Source organism: Colius striatus, chromosome 2, assembly GCF_028858725.1.
Source record: "Colius striatus isolate bColStr4 chromosome 2, bColStr4.1.hap1, whole genome shotgun sequence".
In the NCBI taxonomy this organism is placed as follows: domain Eukaryota; kingdom Metazoa; phylum Chordata; class Aves; order Coliiformes; family Coliidae; genus Colius; species Colius striatus.
In genome coordinates, this window is record NC_084760.1 from 90,159,313 (window position 1) to 90,177,286 (window position 17,974).

Consider the following 17,974-nt stretch of genomic DNA (forward strand, 5'->3'; position numbering starts at 1 on the left):
TACTGATTTTAACATTAAAGAGCCAGTCATTACCCAAGTTATTATAAAAAAATCATAGAATGGAAAGGGTTGGAATGGAATCACCAAGTCTAACCACTCTCCAAAGCAGGTCCACCTAGATCAGGTTCAGAGGAATGTCTCCAGGTGGGTTATGAAGACCTCCAAGGAAGGAGACTCCACACCCTCCCTGGGCAGCCTGTAAACCCTCCCAGTAAAATAGTTTTTCCTTATGTTATAATGGAACTTTTTGTGTTCCAGCTTCCTTCTATTACCTCTTGTCCTGTCACAAGATACAACACAAAAAAGGGATGCCTCAACCTCTTGACATCTACCACTTATTAACATTTAAAAATATCTAAGATCTCCCCTCAATCTCCTCTTCTCCAGGCTGAACAGCCCCAGTTCCTGTAGTCTTTCCTCATAAGATGCTCCAGTCCCCTGATCATCTTGGTGGCCCTGTGCTGGACTCTCTCCAGGAGTTCCCTGTCCCTCTTGAGCTGAGGAGCCCAGAAAAGGACTTCAGATGAGGCCTCACCAGGACAAAATTCAGGGGGAGGAGAATCACCCTTGACCTGCTGGCCACACTCTTCTTGATGCATCCCAGAATGGCACTGGCCTTCTTGGCCACGAGGGCACATTGCTGGCTCATGGTTAGTTTATTATCAACCAGGACTCCCAGGTCTCTCTGCAGAGCTGCTCTCCAGTGGTTCAATCCCCAGCCTGTGCTGGTGCATGGGGTTGTTCCTCCACAGATGTAGGACTCTGCACTTGTCCTTGCTGAGTCTCATGAGGTTCCTCTCTGCCCAACTCTCAAGCTGGTCAAGATCTCAGTAAATGGCAGCACAGCCTTCTGGGAATCAGCCAGTCCTCCCAGTTTGGTGTCATCAGTGAACTTGCTGAGGGTACACGCTGTCCCCTCATCCAGGTCATTGATGAAGATGTTGAAATTCTTGAATAAAATTGAAATCCTTTTAAGTATTTTCTAAATACATCCATTATTACATATGTACCCCTTAATTTGTACACAATTAGAATATGGCGTAATAAATATTTAACAGTCATACTTCAATACAAAAATAAGAAATTAACTTTGAGAGACACAAACATATTGATGCTATTTTTAGATGAGCAGGTAAGACCTGTAATTAAAGCCTGGTCTTTGCCTAAGAAAACATCTGTTTTCTTCACTATGTAATTAGTAAAATTAATGAATTCCAATCCATCCACACAAATGATTTTTTTTAACTCTGAAATCAATCACACTTTAAAACCCAAGATACTTTCAGCTACACAAATTTGCCAATAAGTGATACTGTAGATCAACTTCGAATTATAAATGTAATTTTCTGCCAATGCTGACATTTACATTATAAACAAAACAGATTTTTGTGTTCAGAAATTTGATATGGCTACATACTAGATTAAGCTTCCCATATGTAATTCTTGACAGAAACCTGACTAAAAGACCACATTATTAAACTGGATCAGAACAGGAAATATGCTTATTGGGAGATTTTAAAAAAAATTAAGATCATCCCTCTCTGACACATTTCATTATATACAGAGCAGGAAACTGCTGAACAGTGAACACAATTTCACAATGCAGATTAGAAGATCAATCACTAAAGTGATGAAAAATTTCTTTTAGAAGCTTTTAAAAAAAAGTGTTACTTGTAAGAATGTGAAGGGGCAGACAACCACACTTGAAGAGGTTAGCACTGGATAATTGCAGAGACAACAAGTAATGGGAACATCTCCAGTACTATTATTATCTTGTTTCTGTAAGGGAACAAAAGGAGGTTTCCATCATTCTGTGTATGGTTACAGCTGGATTCTAATTCAAAAGGGCAATTCTGATTGTCCATATGAAAAATCTTTGGCCAAAACCTATGTATCTGTTAATTTGTTATAATTGTTTCCATCTTCCTCTTTGCATCAGCTACGTGCACAAGAAAACAGGCTGGCAATCTTACAAGTACTTCTTTTATGAATCTGGTCCTCAGACAAGAAGTTGGAGTGAAAAGTCTTTTAATCACCTTCTGATCAGAATTTACTGGATTGTATCTAAGTTCAAGGGTATTAAATTGCACAAAGGAGACTATGAAAAAATGTCTAGGTTATAGATTTTAACTTCTTAACTAGAAAATTGACTCAAAATAGATTTCCTAATTTACAATGAATCAAAAGAAAAAACATTAGACCATAGCAGAAGTGGCACAAATGTATCAAAAAGCAAATGAATAAATATTTGAAAAGATTTATTATTAGAAATTGTAATAAATTTTGGAAAGATGAATCGATTTTACTTAAAAGGTATAACTGACAATTTATTGGGCGGGAAGATGCATTATTTTCCAATTGTTATCCACCTACAGTAAAACTGATTTGTGTCCTATTGTATTTTATGGAAAAGGAGAGAGCAACTTTCAGTGATTTAGATTAAATGTATTAATCATAACCAGGCACTGTGAACTATATATCTACTATTAAAGAAGATTTTTGACATTTAATTCTGTAGCAATATTTTGGCTCTCTACCACTCTTCCTAAATCCAATTCCTGCTACAGTTGGCAGATTTCTCTCTTTTAATTTTATGGGGCTTAAAGTAGCATTTAACCACCCATGCGGTAAATAATGCAGGATTAGAAATATTTAGTGTTTTGTTTCCCTTTGAAGAGTACTAATCCATCAACTCCAAATATTTAAAAAATATCTTCCACATTCCAGTAATATTTAATGCAAGATTCAGCAAAACATTCTATGTAAATAGTTTTCCTGAAAAAAACCCACCAGAAAAAAATTACATTAAACCCTAAAGAAAATATGTGTGTATATATGTATATCTCACTGATATAAGGGAATTCATATTATATCAGTTTATGTACAAAGAAAATTTAAATAAAGTCTTCAGAGTTTTTAACGTGTTATGATGCGACTATAACACATTTTATTCTCAATCTGACAGAATATAGTTAAGAGTTCAGTTCTCCTGAACATGGGATAACAACAAATTTTAAGAATGAAATGCTAGCTTTTATTTACGCAACTCATCTTATTTCATTAAGTGTTGCATTTTACTGCATGGGAAAACTGCCTTATGGTAACTCACAGGCCATGTCCCTAGAAGTTATTCTAGGCAATGTAAAATGTCTTCAATTGTCTTAGGCCTACATCAATGATTAGAGTCCAGATTTTAAACACAAACAAAAGAGAAAGCAGTATGGTAAGTAAATCTCAACCAGCATGTCTTCTTTTTCAAGGCATGTCATAAAATAGGAAAGTTTTCTTTTTCTCTAGTTTGACTTTTTGTTCTCTACAGAATATAGTCAATCTACTTTAAACCTACTGTTTCTCTCTGTTTAGGTCTTTATAAAATAAGACTTTTAGAACTAAGTAATCCAATGAGAAAAGTGGAAATGGAGCAAATTTTATGTTATGCTCTTTAAAGTGAACTTCACTGTGTTAAAAAAAGTATACAGTTCCAACAGATTTTTTCCATCATCTAGCAGTAAGAAAATGGCTGCCTAAATAAACAACTTTCAGTTCTCTGAACTGAGGATAAGTTTCTTCCTTGACCTTTAAAAATACAATCTGCAGATTATTATCTTATTCTGTTGTTTCTCAGCCTTGACTTAGAACTCCTGCAGAATAAATTTGTACTTGTGAATACAACTTCTAAAATCACATCAAACAAGAAACTATCTAAAGTTAATTGTGAGAAAAGAAAAAACAAATCCCAACAAAAATTAGACCATTAGAAATAAGAGCTTGCTGAATCAAACTGCAAGGGACTGAGAAGTAAAAGACTTTGAACAGTTATCAGAACTGCTGGTCTAAAAGGATTCACTTGATTAGTTACAATGGTCTACACTTCACTTAGGGAAAAAAAACTGAATAAGCAGCTGCTGTGTCCTAACTGGAGGGACAGTAATTAAAAGGCAAGGACCAACATGTTCTTGAACCACTCCAGTTGGAAGTGCTGATGTAAACAACCTTTTTTTGTTGTGCTCTTTATTCTGATATCGGTAATTTGGTAATTGGACAAATGGTTTAAGTACACACAAAGTAAAGATGCTTTTGAAAAGATCATACCAACATTACATGTAGGGTTTTCCACAACATCAAGAGAGCACTAAACAGAGGAGCTTTGAGTTTTCCAGTGATTCACCTCAACTCACAACACTATCAACTTACCAATTACCTTTTCATTCTAGGATTGCTAATTACTGTTTATTTGAAGTTAGCACTGCAGCATCTGATATTGGATAAACATGTTTAAGAAAGCATACATTCTGCAACTTACTGAATTTGAAAAAGTCTCAGACATTAAACAAAGTCTATAGTTCTGTAAAGAAACAGGTCTCTTCTGCATTCAGTTCATAGAATCATAGAATCACAGGGGCTGGAAGGGACCTTTAGAGATCATCAAGTCTAACCCTTCTCCAAAGCAGGTCCACCTAGATCAGGTCGCATAGGAACATGTGCAGGCAGGTCTTGAAGTCCTCTAAGGAAGGAGACTCCACAACCTGTCTGGGCAGCCTGTGCCAGGGCTCCCTCACCCTCACGGTGAAACAGTTTTTTCTTATGTCTAAGTGGAACTTTTTGTGTTCCAGCTTCATCCCATTACCCCTTGTCCTGTTACTATCTACTACAGAAAAAAGGGATGTCCCAACCTCCTGACACCCACCGTTTAGATATTTATAAGTGTTAATAAGATCTCCCCTCAATCTCCTCTTCTCCAGGCTGAACAGTCCCAGTTCCCGCAGCCTTTCCTCATATGAAAGATGTTCCATACCCCTTACCATCTTGGTGGTCCTGTGCTGGACTATCTCCAGCACTTCCCCGTCTCTCTTGAGCTGAGGAGCCCAGAACTGGACACAGGACTCCGGATGAGGCCTCATCAGGGCACAGTAGAGAGGGAGAAGAAATTCCCTTGACCTGCTGGCCACATTCTTCTTGATGCATCCCAGGATGCCGTTGGCCTTCTTGGCCATGAGGGCACATTGCTGGCTCATGTTTAGCTTATTATCAACCAGGACTCCCAGGTCTCTCTGCAGAGCTGCTCTCCAGTGGTTCAATCCCCAGCCTGTGCTGGTGCATGGGGTTATTCCTCCACAGATGTAGGACTCTGCACTTGTCCTTGCTGAGTCTCATGAGGTTCCTCTCTACCCAACTCTCAAGCTGGTCGAGATCCCACTGAATGGCAGCACAGCCTTCTGGGGAATCAGCCAGTCCTCCCAGTTTGGCCTCATCAGCGAACTTGCTGAGGGTACACTCTGTCCCCTCATCCAGGTCGTTGATGAAAATGTTGAACAAGACTGGCCCCAGAACTGATCCCCGTGGAACTCCACTGGCCACAGGCCTCCAACTCAATTCTGTGCCATTGATCACCACCCTCTGGGCTCTGTCATTCAGCCAGCTTTCGATCCACCTCACTGTCCACTCATCCAAGCCATACTGCCTGAGCTTTCTGATGAGGATGTGATGGGAGACAGTGTAAAAAGCCTTGCTGAAGTCAAGGTAGATGACATCTGCTGCTCTCTCCTCATCTAGACAGCCGGTTATGCACTCATAGGATATCAGGTTAGTCAAACAGGATTTCCCCTTGGTGAAGCCACGTTGACCCCCCCGATAACCATCTTATCCTTCATATGTTCAGTGATAGCATTCAGGATGAGTTGTTCCATCACTTTTCCAGGGATGGAGGTGAGGCTGACTGGCCTGTAGTTCCCTGGGTCATTCTTCTTGCCCTTTTTGAAGAATGGTGTTTACTTACAGTAAGTATCACAAGGTAACTATCAGAAGAGGCAGCTCTGAGAAGTTTCGTCTACTTTCTTCCCTCCTCAAAACTAAGCTCTCAATATGCACATTTGATTTGCTTATTTCAAGAAACAAAATGGTAGCAAACATTTCATTTTCCAGCTAAGTCACAGGTAAGTTAGGCTACAACAACTGTGGTTCTTGCCACTTCTTTATCGTTATTTTTAAGAGGTTATGGAATATTGTCTTTACGTCTAACTGAAGTCATGCTAATCAAAACGAATGGCAGAGGAGTACCTCTTCATTCCAGTACTAAAACTCACCTAACAAAAGCAACAGAATAATTTTCCTGGATGATTCCATTTCGACAAAATTCAGCATGTGCATTTGCCAGTTTATTTTCTGTGCTGTATTTTGAAGTTGATATATGCATCTCCATGAAAAATTGCTGGAGTGGACACTTGAGATCCAGCTTAACTCGCTATTTTTTTTTGTACTTTGGGTACGAACCATATGAACTCAGACAGTATAAAGAAAAAAACCTCATTGAAGTTGCAGTTCATATTTTTGCCTTTGTTATAAATCAAGCAATTTTAAAACATTTTAAGTGCCTAGGTTTATCTTCTAGTAATGATTTCAAAAATAAGCTGCTAAATAGTATTCATCCCTTTACAGACAAGATTTTTTTAAAAAAATGTGTTACATAAAGTAAAGCTGGAATAGAGCTGGTAAACAAAACAAATGAGTGCATCCGAGTACAAACTGTGTATCTCGGAACAAGACTAGAAGGTCACTACTAATAGGATTAATCTAGATGTCTGGAGACAGGCAGAGTATTTCTATTAAATATCTGAAGTGCCACTGTTTTCCCTATAGCTAGCTACCAATAAGAAATGTAACTGAAAAAACAGAAGGCTGTTGTTTCATTTATTGGTAGACCACATTTTTCCACATGGCCTACTGTAGGCAGTTTCCTGTGAAGTGAAAAACCCACTCATGTGAATGAGTTATTATGGTTTGAATTACAGAAAGAAACGTTCAACACTAAGTTATATATGATCTTGGTACTTGCTTTCAGTTAAAAAATGGTAACAGTATTTTAGCCAAAATAACTGTCATTATTCACTTGACACTGATGATGTTACTACAGCATAAATGAGATGTTGCTCATCAGTCACACTATCTGTACATGTGTTCCTTGCCTATTACACATAGGATTTTCTGTTTATTCTCAGCATTAAATGATCAACTCCCTCATCAGGCTCAACACAAGAAAACATGATTCCTAACTTAACTCTGGATACTGTTGTCCTACCACTAATTCTTCAAAATACTGCTATTGCAGCATTAAGAAACATTTAATTTTTTTTTTTTTGCAGAAAAGAGACTGAAACCAATTACATTTAAAGACAAATTCTTTCCATTGGAATTGCACTAAAATATTTAAGAACCAATATGGACTTAGGAAGCCAAAACAAGAAAATTCAAAATGTCTGTAATAGAAACATTTAATGCAGCCAGACACTGTAAAGAGGGACTTCTCTGTGATAAACAGCAGAAAACAAGAGAAACAATTAAACAATTATCTCCCTCATATTTTAGGGTCAGATGTTTTTAAAATCATTAAAATCATTATTATTTGTAAGAAGTGCTGTAAAACTGTATTAAACGTGTTTTTAAGAGAGACACTAACTGAAAACTAAAAGGGATATCATTATGCCATTTGCCTTCATTAAAAAGTAAACTTAAGTGAATATGCAGTTGATTATCATTTGATTGGTTAGGTTAAGGTGAATTACAAGGAATATTGCTCAGACTAAAGGGTTCATAGCACTTGTCGCCATGAATAAACCACAAAATACATTTAAAAAATAAGCAGCACATTTGGCATTTCTGAGACTAGTGCTGAAGGGCAACTTTTTTGATGAAGTGGGATGCTGTTTTTGACACTATACTTAAAGAGAGCATCAAATATTTGATATTTTAAAGGTAAGCTAAGTTTTGATTGTCACAGAAGGTGAAATATACCAAGAAAAAACACTGCAAGCTCTGTTTCAGAAACAGAATATCTGTTTCTGTAGTTACACCTACAACTTATCTTAATTTTGTTCATAGAGTACTATTATTACCTCTACAAGCTATTAATTGCCTGATGTATTTAATGTTTTTTTTTTCTTGGCAGGCAAACATTTTCTAAGAATGAAACCAGGACACAATTCAAGACTTTACACTCAAATTTACAAGATAAGGGATACAGAAAAGATAAAAAATGAGATGCTGACCGTCTTTGGTTGATGTCTTTACAGATATTACAAACCAGATGATAATTTCTCTAGCTATTTAATTATGTTAGAGGTGTTTTACATTTCGGTAACTCAACTAATAAAACTGACCAACCTTACAGTTGTTGAAATCCAAACATTTCTTATTTCAGTTACCTATAACTCCTTTTTGTGTAATCATATGTGATTTCAAATGAGACAGAAATGCTGTGGTATTTTGGCTTGTGTAATGGTTTGATGATATTAAGATGATCAGAGATTTTCATTCAACCATTACAAGTGACACAAAAATCACTGTTGTTTAAAACAAACTTAGGTTGTAAGGCAGACTTTGTTAAACCAAACCACTTTAGGAAATACTGATCTAATATGAGGCATGTTAGATGTATAATTATGATTCTTTTGATGAGCAAGTAAGCTATTACTGAAGTCACCAAGAAGCTTTTACTTTTCCATCAGGTGCCTACCATGGCAGGTATAACAAATTATATTAAGCTTGCATCAGCATAAGCGAAAGCTTTAGCAAAAAAACACTTGAAAATTAATTTGTGGAAAAAAAGAACTTTTTACTATGCAAAATACATGACATGTGTAAGAACAGAAACAGTTTCCAAAAAAATATTAGATACATGAAGCCAAGAACATCATAGATAGTTCAGCATCATCCCCAATTTACATTCCATTTTTGAAACATATGTTGTTTATAATGGGGTTTTGAAATCTGACAAGCATTTTTCCGTTCCTTTTGTTTCCTCACAAAATAAAGGTATTTCAACATGACCAAATTCTGAAGTCTGTAAGAGGGCTTTAGCAAGATAGTAGCATTTTTGCCAATACTGACTGAACAGTTAAGGAATCAAAGGTGGAACCTAAACTGACATCACAGCAGCACCTATTCTAACATGATTTTTTTCTGTTTGAAAACCCCTATCTGCAGGAAGTACAAGTGCAGAAAACCATACACTCCCTCAAGGAAGATTTTCTCTCTATGTTGTAAAAGTAAGGGTACAGAGTTAAGAAAGGGAGGATTAACTTATTATTACACAAAATGCAGTGAACAAGATTTAAAATTAAGACAATTAGGAAAAAGGAATAACTATAAAAATAAGAGGAAAAGCATAGCATGAATTGCTTTAAATAGCTGAAAACATTTTTGGTGACAGGAAATCTTAATAAAACCCTCATTAATAAAACCCTCATTACAAAAAAACTAAAGCCCCTACCCTCCTACTCAAAGGAAAATTCATTTGAAGTTTTAGCACTCTAAGGTTTCAAAATGTTATCCTTAGACAGAGAGGTGTACTATTCTGAACTTCAACAAAGTCTGGAATCTAACAAGAGCTGAGTTTCCTTAACAGACATCATCTAATACCACTCACATTTCCACGTGTTTGACATAAAGACTGTGTCTCCAAATGACAAAAGTAATTAACTGATTTTTTTTTGTGATCACCCTAGGAATCCATCTAAGAAAAGCATAGTAGCCTTAATCATTGAAGGTAAAGAGTTCAGCTGATATGCTACATCATATTAATGAATGTTCAGATCTCCAATGTATCTAAAATGCTAGATTTATGATTTTTTTTTTCTGTTAAATACTGAAGTTTCACATGCAATTTACTGGAAAGCACATATATATTACTAGGTAAACTACATGCAAGTCTAAATACATATAGGCCAAAAAAGAGTGTTCCTTCTAAGAAATCAATGTTTCATTCCCAGAACACTACTTGGAAATTGTAGAACTTTTGCCAAGTACCAAAGAATGTGGAGGTTGAGAATTGTTCATGAAGTTATACGTAACTGCAGAATTCAACAAGGCACAGTAATATTTCATGTAACATACCAATATTCAATATACTCTTGTAACAAGATAAGGTGTAAGAGTACATGTATCATGTTTTTGATTATTATTACGATGGTGCTACAAGCAATTTGACATAGACAGGATCAAAGGCATAGCATGTTAGAAAAGCCACATGTTTTTCTATTCTTTTTCAAATAAAATTCTGTTATAAATGATTGTGCCACAAAACAAAGGAATGAAGACATGAAAAGCTGGCATTTAAATTGTATGCAAAATCATATGCTAGACAAACCATTTAATTACAATTCCATTGAAAAAAAAAGTGCCTACCTTAAGCAAATTAACAGTTGAAAGGACACAAGCCAATTGTGATGAGTTTTTTATTATTATTATTTTCTTCCTAAGCTATGTTAGTTTTTGTCTGCTGTATGACAACTCTTTCAAACTGGATGTTGGTTTAGGTGAGGCTTTTCATAGTATTACATGCCAGGACTTCTCTCTTGCTTGTCCAGTGTTGTATGACAATGAAAAAAACATGTTTTGATTCAAAGGCAGTACATGCCTGATGACAGAAACATTCAAGAGTTTTTTGAAATTAAGCAACTCATTGGTGAAATGCAAGTAAAGTATGTGGACAGAATTTGAGTGTCAGCTCTAGCTACTTCAAACGAAAGTTCAGTAACTGGTCCATAAAGAGAAGCATTCTTCTGATTCTCAGCTCCCACTGCTTCTAGAAACCGTTATGTGAAAATGATGTAAGCTGGCAGTTTCTGTAGTAAATAGCAAATAATAATGACCTTCTAGTCTGATGTTTGTCTTACAAGAAAACATCCAAACAACTGGGCATTAAACACTTTTTGACAGAGGATGATAATAGATCAAGGTATTATCACAGCTATTTATTCTGCCTTCCCTAAAACTAGTAAAACTCTCCAAGGCTTTGCTAGCTGCTCTAATTGTGAACCTTCATCTAAACTTTCCAAAATCGCACGCTGACCATATGCAAAGGGCTAATATGCTCACATGCCATAGACAGAAACTACAAATTCTTAAACTGAACATAGAATATAACGTGTCTTTTCAGTAGTGTACCTCAGTAGAGAACTCCATTCTTTACTTTGTCTCCCTTTAAAGTCTGTGTAAAACAGTGATACAGACATCACACTCCTTGCTGTTAAAAAAGAATTAAGTCACACTGCAACACGGTTCAATGAGTTGAGTCGGCAGTGTTCTTTCCTCAGGATATTAATCTTTCTAAACGCATTCTTGCTCTTCTTCACTGTTACCATCTAATAGAAGTAATTACTTCTTGTTCTGCGTTATCAGATGTCACAGGTATTAAATGACTTTTTTTGTCATTGAATTGAAGTAGCTAAAAAAGATTTTCTTTAAGAAGCAATCACTGACAAAAGGAAGCACATGAGCTCTGGCTTATATAGCTACGTTTGCAAAGATGGATGTAGCAGATGTGCCCACAAACATAAATAGTCATTAAGAGGTCAGAAAACTGCATCTGAAGAGCCAATCGCATATCCATTCTGTATATGGACACTTGCCTAATCATAGTGGCTTAGAAGGTACATTCGTATGTCAACCTTGTTTCACAAGACTATGTAAATGATATACTTAATAACTGGAGATAACCGAATTATCAGTCTTTAGTGGATCAGATTGCATTTTTGTTACAAAGAGAACTATGATATCATCTTTATATATGACATATGACTGGAAGACAAAAGACGCTCCTAAGGACAACCCAGAAAGTGCAGCAGAAAATAAACATTAGGATTTTTATTTTAATATATATGAATTCACAATATATCTTCATCAAGTGAAATTTAATCACCTTTTTACAATTTAGAGAAAAAGGCCATTTTTAGGATAGTTAAACCATGTATCATCAATACCATGAAGCTAACCTATCAGTTATAATAGCTCCTATAAAATACCGGAGTGAAATTGCAATAAGCCTAGAAAATGGGCTACAAATCCCAGATATGCTCAAGCAAGCACTGAACCAAAAATAAAAATAGGTAGATAGGAAGCCATGAACTAGATAGCATTCACCTAATTCATGACCACTAACAGCAGAGATCAGAGGCCAAGGTTTTAAAGTATCTTATTCAGCTCCAAATGGCAATTATTGATCAGGGACTTCAATTATAAAAATCTTCCTCTTCAAAACAAGTTAAATTTCTAACAGTTCCTTGCTATTCTCTCCACACATAATATCTCTTACATTTCTCAGAAACACTTTGTTTTACTTAGGCAAATTAAAATTTGAAAACATTTCATTTTCTCAAATCAAGAACATCAACGTTGCAGTATTTATCATGCTGGGATGTTTATTACATACTGATAGAGTCTCACACATTCTGCTCCTCTTCCAAACACTAATCTGATAAGAAAGGAATAAACTGCACTGCAATGAAGGCACTGCAGTATTTTAACTTAAAATTCAAGCTTCTCATCATGCCTCCTTCAAAGAAAAAATTCTTAACAAATTATTAGAATCTTATTTTTTAATAAAACTATAGGAAAATATAATTGCAAGATTGCAAGGATAGTTCAACTTTTACCCTTCAGTTATAAACATTGTTCCTAGAGCTGAGGGTACTTAAAATGCCCAAACACCTCCCATTTGTAGTCACAGCCTTAGGACTCAGTGCAAAGGAATGCATGATGTCTATGATAGGTGTATCACTAAGTTGCTTTAAATTTTTTGTATATAGCCTTTTCCCTGACCACATAGAAGTCAAGAAAAGAGAACAAAACACGATTTTTCAAAGCAGACTTTTTGGTATTTAAAAATAAAAAGATAAATCAGAGTTGTACCACAATCCATCCTAGATTATCTTCAGTATCTGAAAAACTTAAAATAACTTTGATTTTCCTTGTAAGAGGAGTACGTTCTCATATAGATATAAAAATATATTGAAAATGTTTAATAACATCCCACTCTTCCAATCTTTTCCTTCACTCAGTTCAAAATAAGTATGGAGAAACAGTATAAGACTGTTTCTGCAATTCAAGTACATGTAAATATTCAATTACAATAGAATTGCATCGGGAAGAGTCTAACTATTAAAAAATCAAACACAACATAAGGCAGCAGGGGCACTAGTCTTACCATCCCACTACCTATCTAGAATATTAGGAACAAGGATAAGAGGAATGTGCTTCATTAAGAAAAATTTGTAAGAACGGTGAACATTAACCTACATTAATAAAAGCACCTACCAATGTATTCTGGTTTCCTGAAGCCTTTTTTATATTTCTTGCTGGTATTCCATGAAGATGATTAAGTCTGTTCTGGAAACCTACAAAAATAGAAGTACAAATTGATTTAGGAATATTTCCTATATCATATAACGAATAGTGTTGACCACTACATACCAATCTATTAATCTGACTTAATTTAAACAAAAATATCTTAATAGCTTTAAACATTGTACGGAAGGGGGAAAAGGAAAGACAAAGTCTTCACAAAAGTAAACATTTCTGTGGATATTCTGTCATCCTGATTCTAAGCACAGTTGGCTGCATAAGCAGAGCATACTGAACTACAGTAGGAAAGTGATTTTTTTATCACTTAGAACTTTACTAGTACTAGAAAACATTAAATATGGTGAATAAACAGAGACCAAATGCTCAGAAATAATTCCATGCATTTGGAAAATAAGCCTCAAAATAATTCAGTATATTTAGTTTGCAGAGTAGTTTAAAAGTGATTTGATTGCTGCTCACATTAAAGAGTTGTAACTGAATGTGAAAGGAGATCCTTGTCTCAGAAGAAAGATACAACATTCTTTGGCAGCAAGCTGAGGTCTGAAAATCTCAATCTTTAGACATGATTGAGTTCCTAGGTGTAAAAGCAATCTAACATAGGTACAACTTACCATTGGATACACTGGAGACACAGTTGTCTGAAGTATTTCAAAGAAAAAAAAAATTCTAAGTTATATAATATCAATCCTCATTCTAAAGGAACCCTTCCCTCTTCTCTACAAACAATACGATGCAAAGCAGATGGTCTTCCCAGTCTTTGAATTAATGAACTTCTATAGGATGCTAAACACTATCACAGAAGCCAAAAACTAAACGAAATACAAAGATTCACTTTAAATAATGCTCAATAAATCTCAATGCAAACATTGAGACAACAAATAAAACAACAGGCTATTAAAACCAAGTTTTACACTTCCCGACTCTTCTAATTTTTGTCGTTGTTGTTATTTCTCTCTAATGGTATCTTAAAAATTAAATAGTTCAAGGAAACAAACTGGCAACTCAATTTGATCTTGTCAACATTTTACATATTTTGTATAATCCACAGATATCTTTCTACTGTACCCAAATGATTCTACAGCTTGCATTTCCTTGATTGCTACTTACCTCTCCTCCCTGAACGGGACATAAGAGGGAAAGTACCAGTTAAGATACTTTCAAAGACTGGATCAGGCAATTCTCTCTCCAATTCTGTGGCATCTTCTTGTTCCCACCATGGAATGACCCCCGTAATTCCACATGCTCCACCAGATTCATTTTCATGAAACCAATCACTCTGCTCATCATCACCTGTGTGAGGGCAGTATCCCCCCCAAACGCCCCAAAAAAGAGGGAGGAGCAGGAAAGATAATAATCAGATGTTAACATCAATAAACACTGACAGGACAATTATTTCTTTTGCTTCATAGCTGTATAACAATTACTCGTATTTACCAGTTCCATTTGGAAAATGTTTCTCAGAGGCATGACAAGTGCTGCCATCACTGAAACTACATAAAATGCAATGTTTTAAAACCAATTTACAACAATGAAACCCAATAATAAACTAGTTAATCCTTTGACAATAACTGCCAAGAAATCCATTTAAGTTACTGCACTTTACACTTCAACAAAAAACAAGCCTTAATCTCCTGCAGGGAATTAAAAAGGTATAAAAACTGTGAAACTAGTCCTTTGCAGCTGATAATGATATATAATTAGCTTAATTTCATGATTTGTATGGCTAGTAAAAGGGGAAAACAATCATGAACAGATGTGACTAAATGAAGTTAATCTGATTAAGTTCATTTAGAAGTAAGTTTTGAAAAAGTTGATTTTAAATGAAAACTGACAGTATCATGTGATTGAGAATTATACTACGTTATACCACAAAACTGCTCATTTTTACTAACAATATGTATAGATATAGCATTTAAATGCCTAGATTTAACTTTGCAAGTAAGTCAAGACTAAAAATCTGACCTTAAACTTAGACTAAACACAGTGATAACTAAAAATGAATTATGTTCAGTTTTAAATATGTTCTTTTATACAAGCCAGGTAGTTTACAGAATATCAGAAAATATCTTCATAAGGTATGGGAAGTTTCTTTTCTCACACACCAATATTTATTTCAAAGTATCTGTTGTATATTTTAATTCTACTTCAAAGTATCCAAACCCTGCCTCACTACTTCTGCATAGAAATTGTTTGGCATTTCAATTTTTAATTAGGCAGAACTAAGGAAGATGCCAATGCAAGATTTATTAGACACAATTTTCAAGAACAAGAAGCATTTGTGTAAGATTTCATTGCCACTCAACATCACAACGGGAAAATACAAAAAGTCAAAATTTGAGGCAATTAAAATTCAACATAGTTTCTCTAAATAATTTGTTGGAATAAGAAGAATATTTCAAGACTAAGCACAAATGAAGATGGCTGTAAGTATTCATAAGGACAAGTACTTCAAGAAAATACAGAATCACGAAGGCCCCTCACTGGTCAAATCATGATCTTGACACGTCTAATGATTATTACTAAAAGTAAAATTAGCAGAGCCTAGAGAACAGGATGACTCCAACTTTTAGATGAAAGAAGAGGAAAACAGGTGGAAAGACAGATGTAGGTCCAAATAAGATTTAAGCTTCTCTGTTTTTTTGGAGCATTTCAGGTTACTCTCCGTATTTATTCTACTTCTCATTTATAGCCATGATACTTCACAAAGGCATTCACCAGTAACTTCATCCTTGTTTTGTTACTGCCAGGTATGGTTTCTTTGAAGGATGTCTAAAAATACTGAACTGACACAGTGGTGTTGGTGGTGGTGGTGGGAGAATAACATCTTTTCATTAATTCTGAACCATAGATCAATCTAAGTTTGAACTCCTTTGTTGTGACTTTCCCACCTTTTATGTAGAAAAAATGTCTGCCTATTTAATCAAAACAGCTCTAGACACATTGACCAATAAGAAATATTAGAAATGCAAAAGAAGTCTTGTTACTTTCATAGCTGAGTTACATGTAAGTACAAAATTCTGGAATTTAGGTTCAAAAATCAACTGAGTAGAAGCCTGTAAAAGGTGTGCAACATAGTCTTGGAAGAAACTACTTGAATTTAAGACTGCATTGGTGGACTGCAGGATAAGGCAAACAGTGGCTATGGAAGGAAACTCATACCTTTGCTATATGCTCAACAACAGTTCTTTGGGGAAAATATAGAAAATTACTCTTCTTTTTTGTACAGTAGGAATAGAAGTATGTTAAGATATCTTACCTGTTACACTATTATACACTTCCCTAAGCACTTGTGTTGCTTACTGCCAAAGACAGACTTCAGATCTGAATCATATAGGATTTTCCCAAATGACAGCTGAATCTAGGTGTACCTGTTCTTTAACTTCCTTGTCTGTGCACATCAAACATCTCTGAATTCTTTGACTATTTTCAATCATATTGTAACCTTGAGACAAGCATAAACCTCTTACTTCAATTCTTGTCCAGATGAGAGCACCCACAGACGTTTTGTTTATCAGTTACTCCACCCTGAATGCTTGCCTTTTTCAAAAGGAGTCAGGGAAGACCACTGCATTTAATCAGTTCCCTGATCTCATATGTATAGGCAATACAACAGAGAGCCCTCCCCACTTAAAATTTGGTCATCAAATGCTTAAGATTTTATCCTACTTAAATTCCATCTCTGCATCTCTTTCTCTTTAAGAAGTTTAGAATATTATTTATGTGGGCTTCTTATGGTTTCTCTATGGACACAGACCACATTTGCATCACCATGAGTTTCACGTTAAGAATACTTCACTTGAATTATGTTTTAGCTACAGTAGTGTGGGATTATGACGCACAGACTTTTCACTGCACACAAATTATTTCCCCTTCTTCCTAATTTATTTCAAAATGGCCAGACAACACTGGTTTAGGGGTGGACATGGCAGTGATACATTAACGGACAGACTAAAAGCATTTTCCAACCTAAACAGTTCCACTGTAAATACCCTAGGATGCTAGTCTCATTTCCCTTACCCTTGTACCTCTTTCAAGGTAAAAACAAACCAACTGCTAGTAGCTGTAATAACTTGGACACATCAGAAGATCCACTATAATACATACAAGGTGTTTCTGAAAGCAGAAGCTCATTATTCATCTACAGACACGCACTGAATCTTGCTATTGGTGCTCTCCAGAGATTCCCTGGCAAAAGGGATAGCAGGATATCACTCAGACACCAACAGGGTGTCGTTGTATACAACAACTTCATGTTCTCTCTTTTTCACCTGCAAAGACTATAAACTTATTAGCCACAATAGTTCAAAACTGGTGGTGTTTACAACTTACATTTGCCCATTCTGTTTCTTTTATATATAGAGAACACTACTCTGACACCTTTAGCCACTGAGATACTATATAATGTCCCAATTAGTTTCAAAGGAGAAAAGACAAAAGGGTGGTACTCTCTTGTACTGAATCAGTAGTGGGTCATCTTCATAAAGGACACAGTAATGAATATATGTTTAGTCATAAAATAATGAACAGCCACCTTTAAAAGCTTAGCTACATCCATGGTGGAACTGTGACATTCCTTGACCTTGTCCAATTTTAACCGTTTAACACTTCATTAATATAATTTTCCTACCTACTTGCTTAGATCTTAAAGGACATTTCAAGAGCTGCATGTCATGATTTAAGATCTTAGGTCAAACTTTGAATTTCCTCAAGTGTACTCATAGGTATAAGACGGACTAGGAATGCAAAATTTAATGTTATTTGCCATACGCACACTATAAAATATATTAATGGATATATTTGCAATCAGTTATTGTTTTGTTAACATGGTGTTGAAAGC

The 17,974-nt window shown here is 35.5% G+C and overlaps 1 protein-coding gene across 1 annotated transcript in view; it reads right to left on the reverse strand.

Annotated features, from left to right (window-relative positions):
• Positions 1-17,974, reverse strand: part of GPATCH2 (G-patch domain containing 2) — a 127,918-nt gene that overhangs the window by 92,580 nt on the left and 17,364 nt on the right. The window contains exons 4-5 of the mRNA XM_061991443.1: positions 14,245-14,427; positions 13,090-13,169 (exon numbers count right to left, since the gene is read on the reverse strand). Of these exons, the coding sequence (XP_061847427.1) occupies positions 13,090-13,169; positions 14,245-14,427 (263 nt within the window). The remainder of the gene's footprint in view (positions 1-13,089; positions 13,170-14,244; positions 14,428-17,974) is intronic.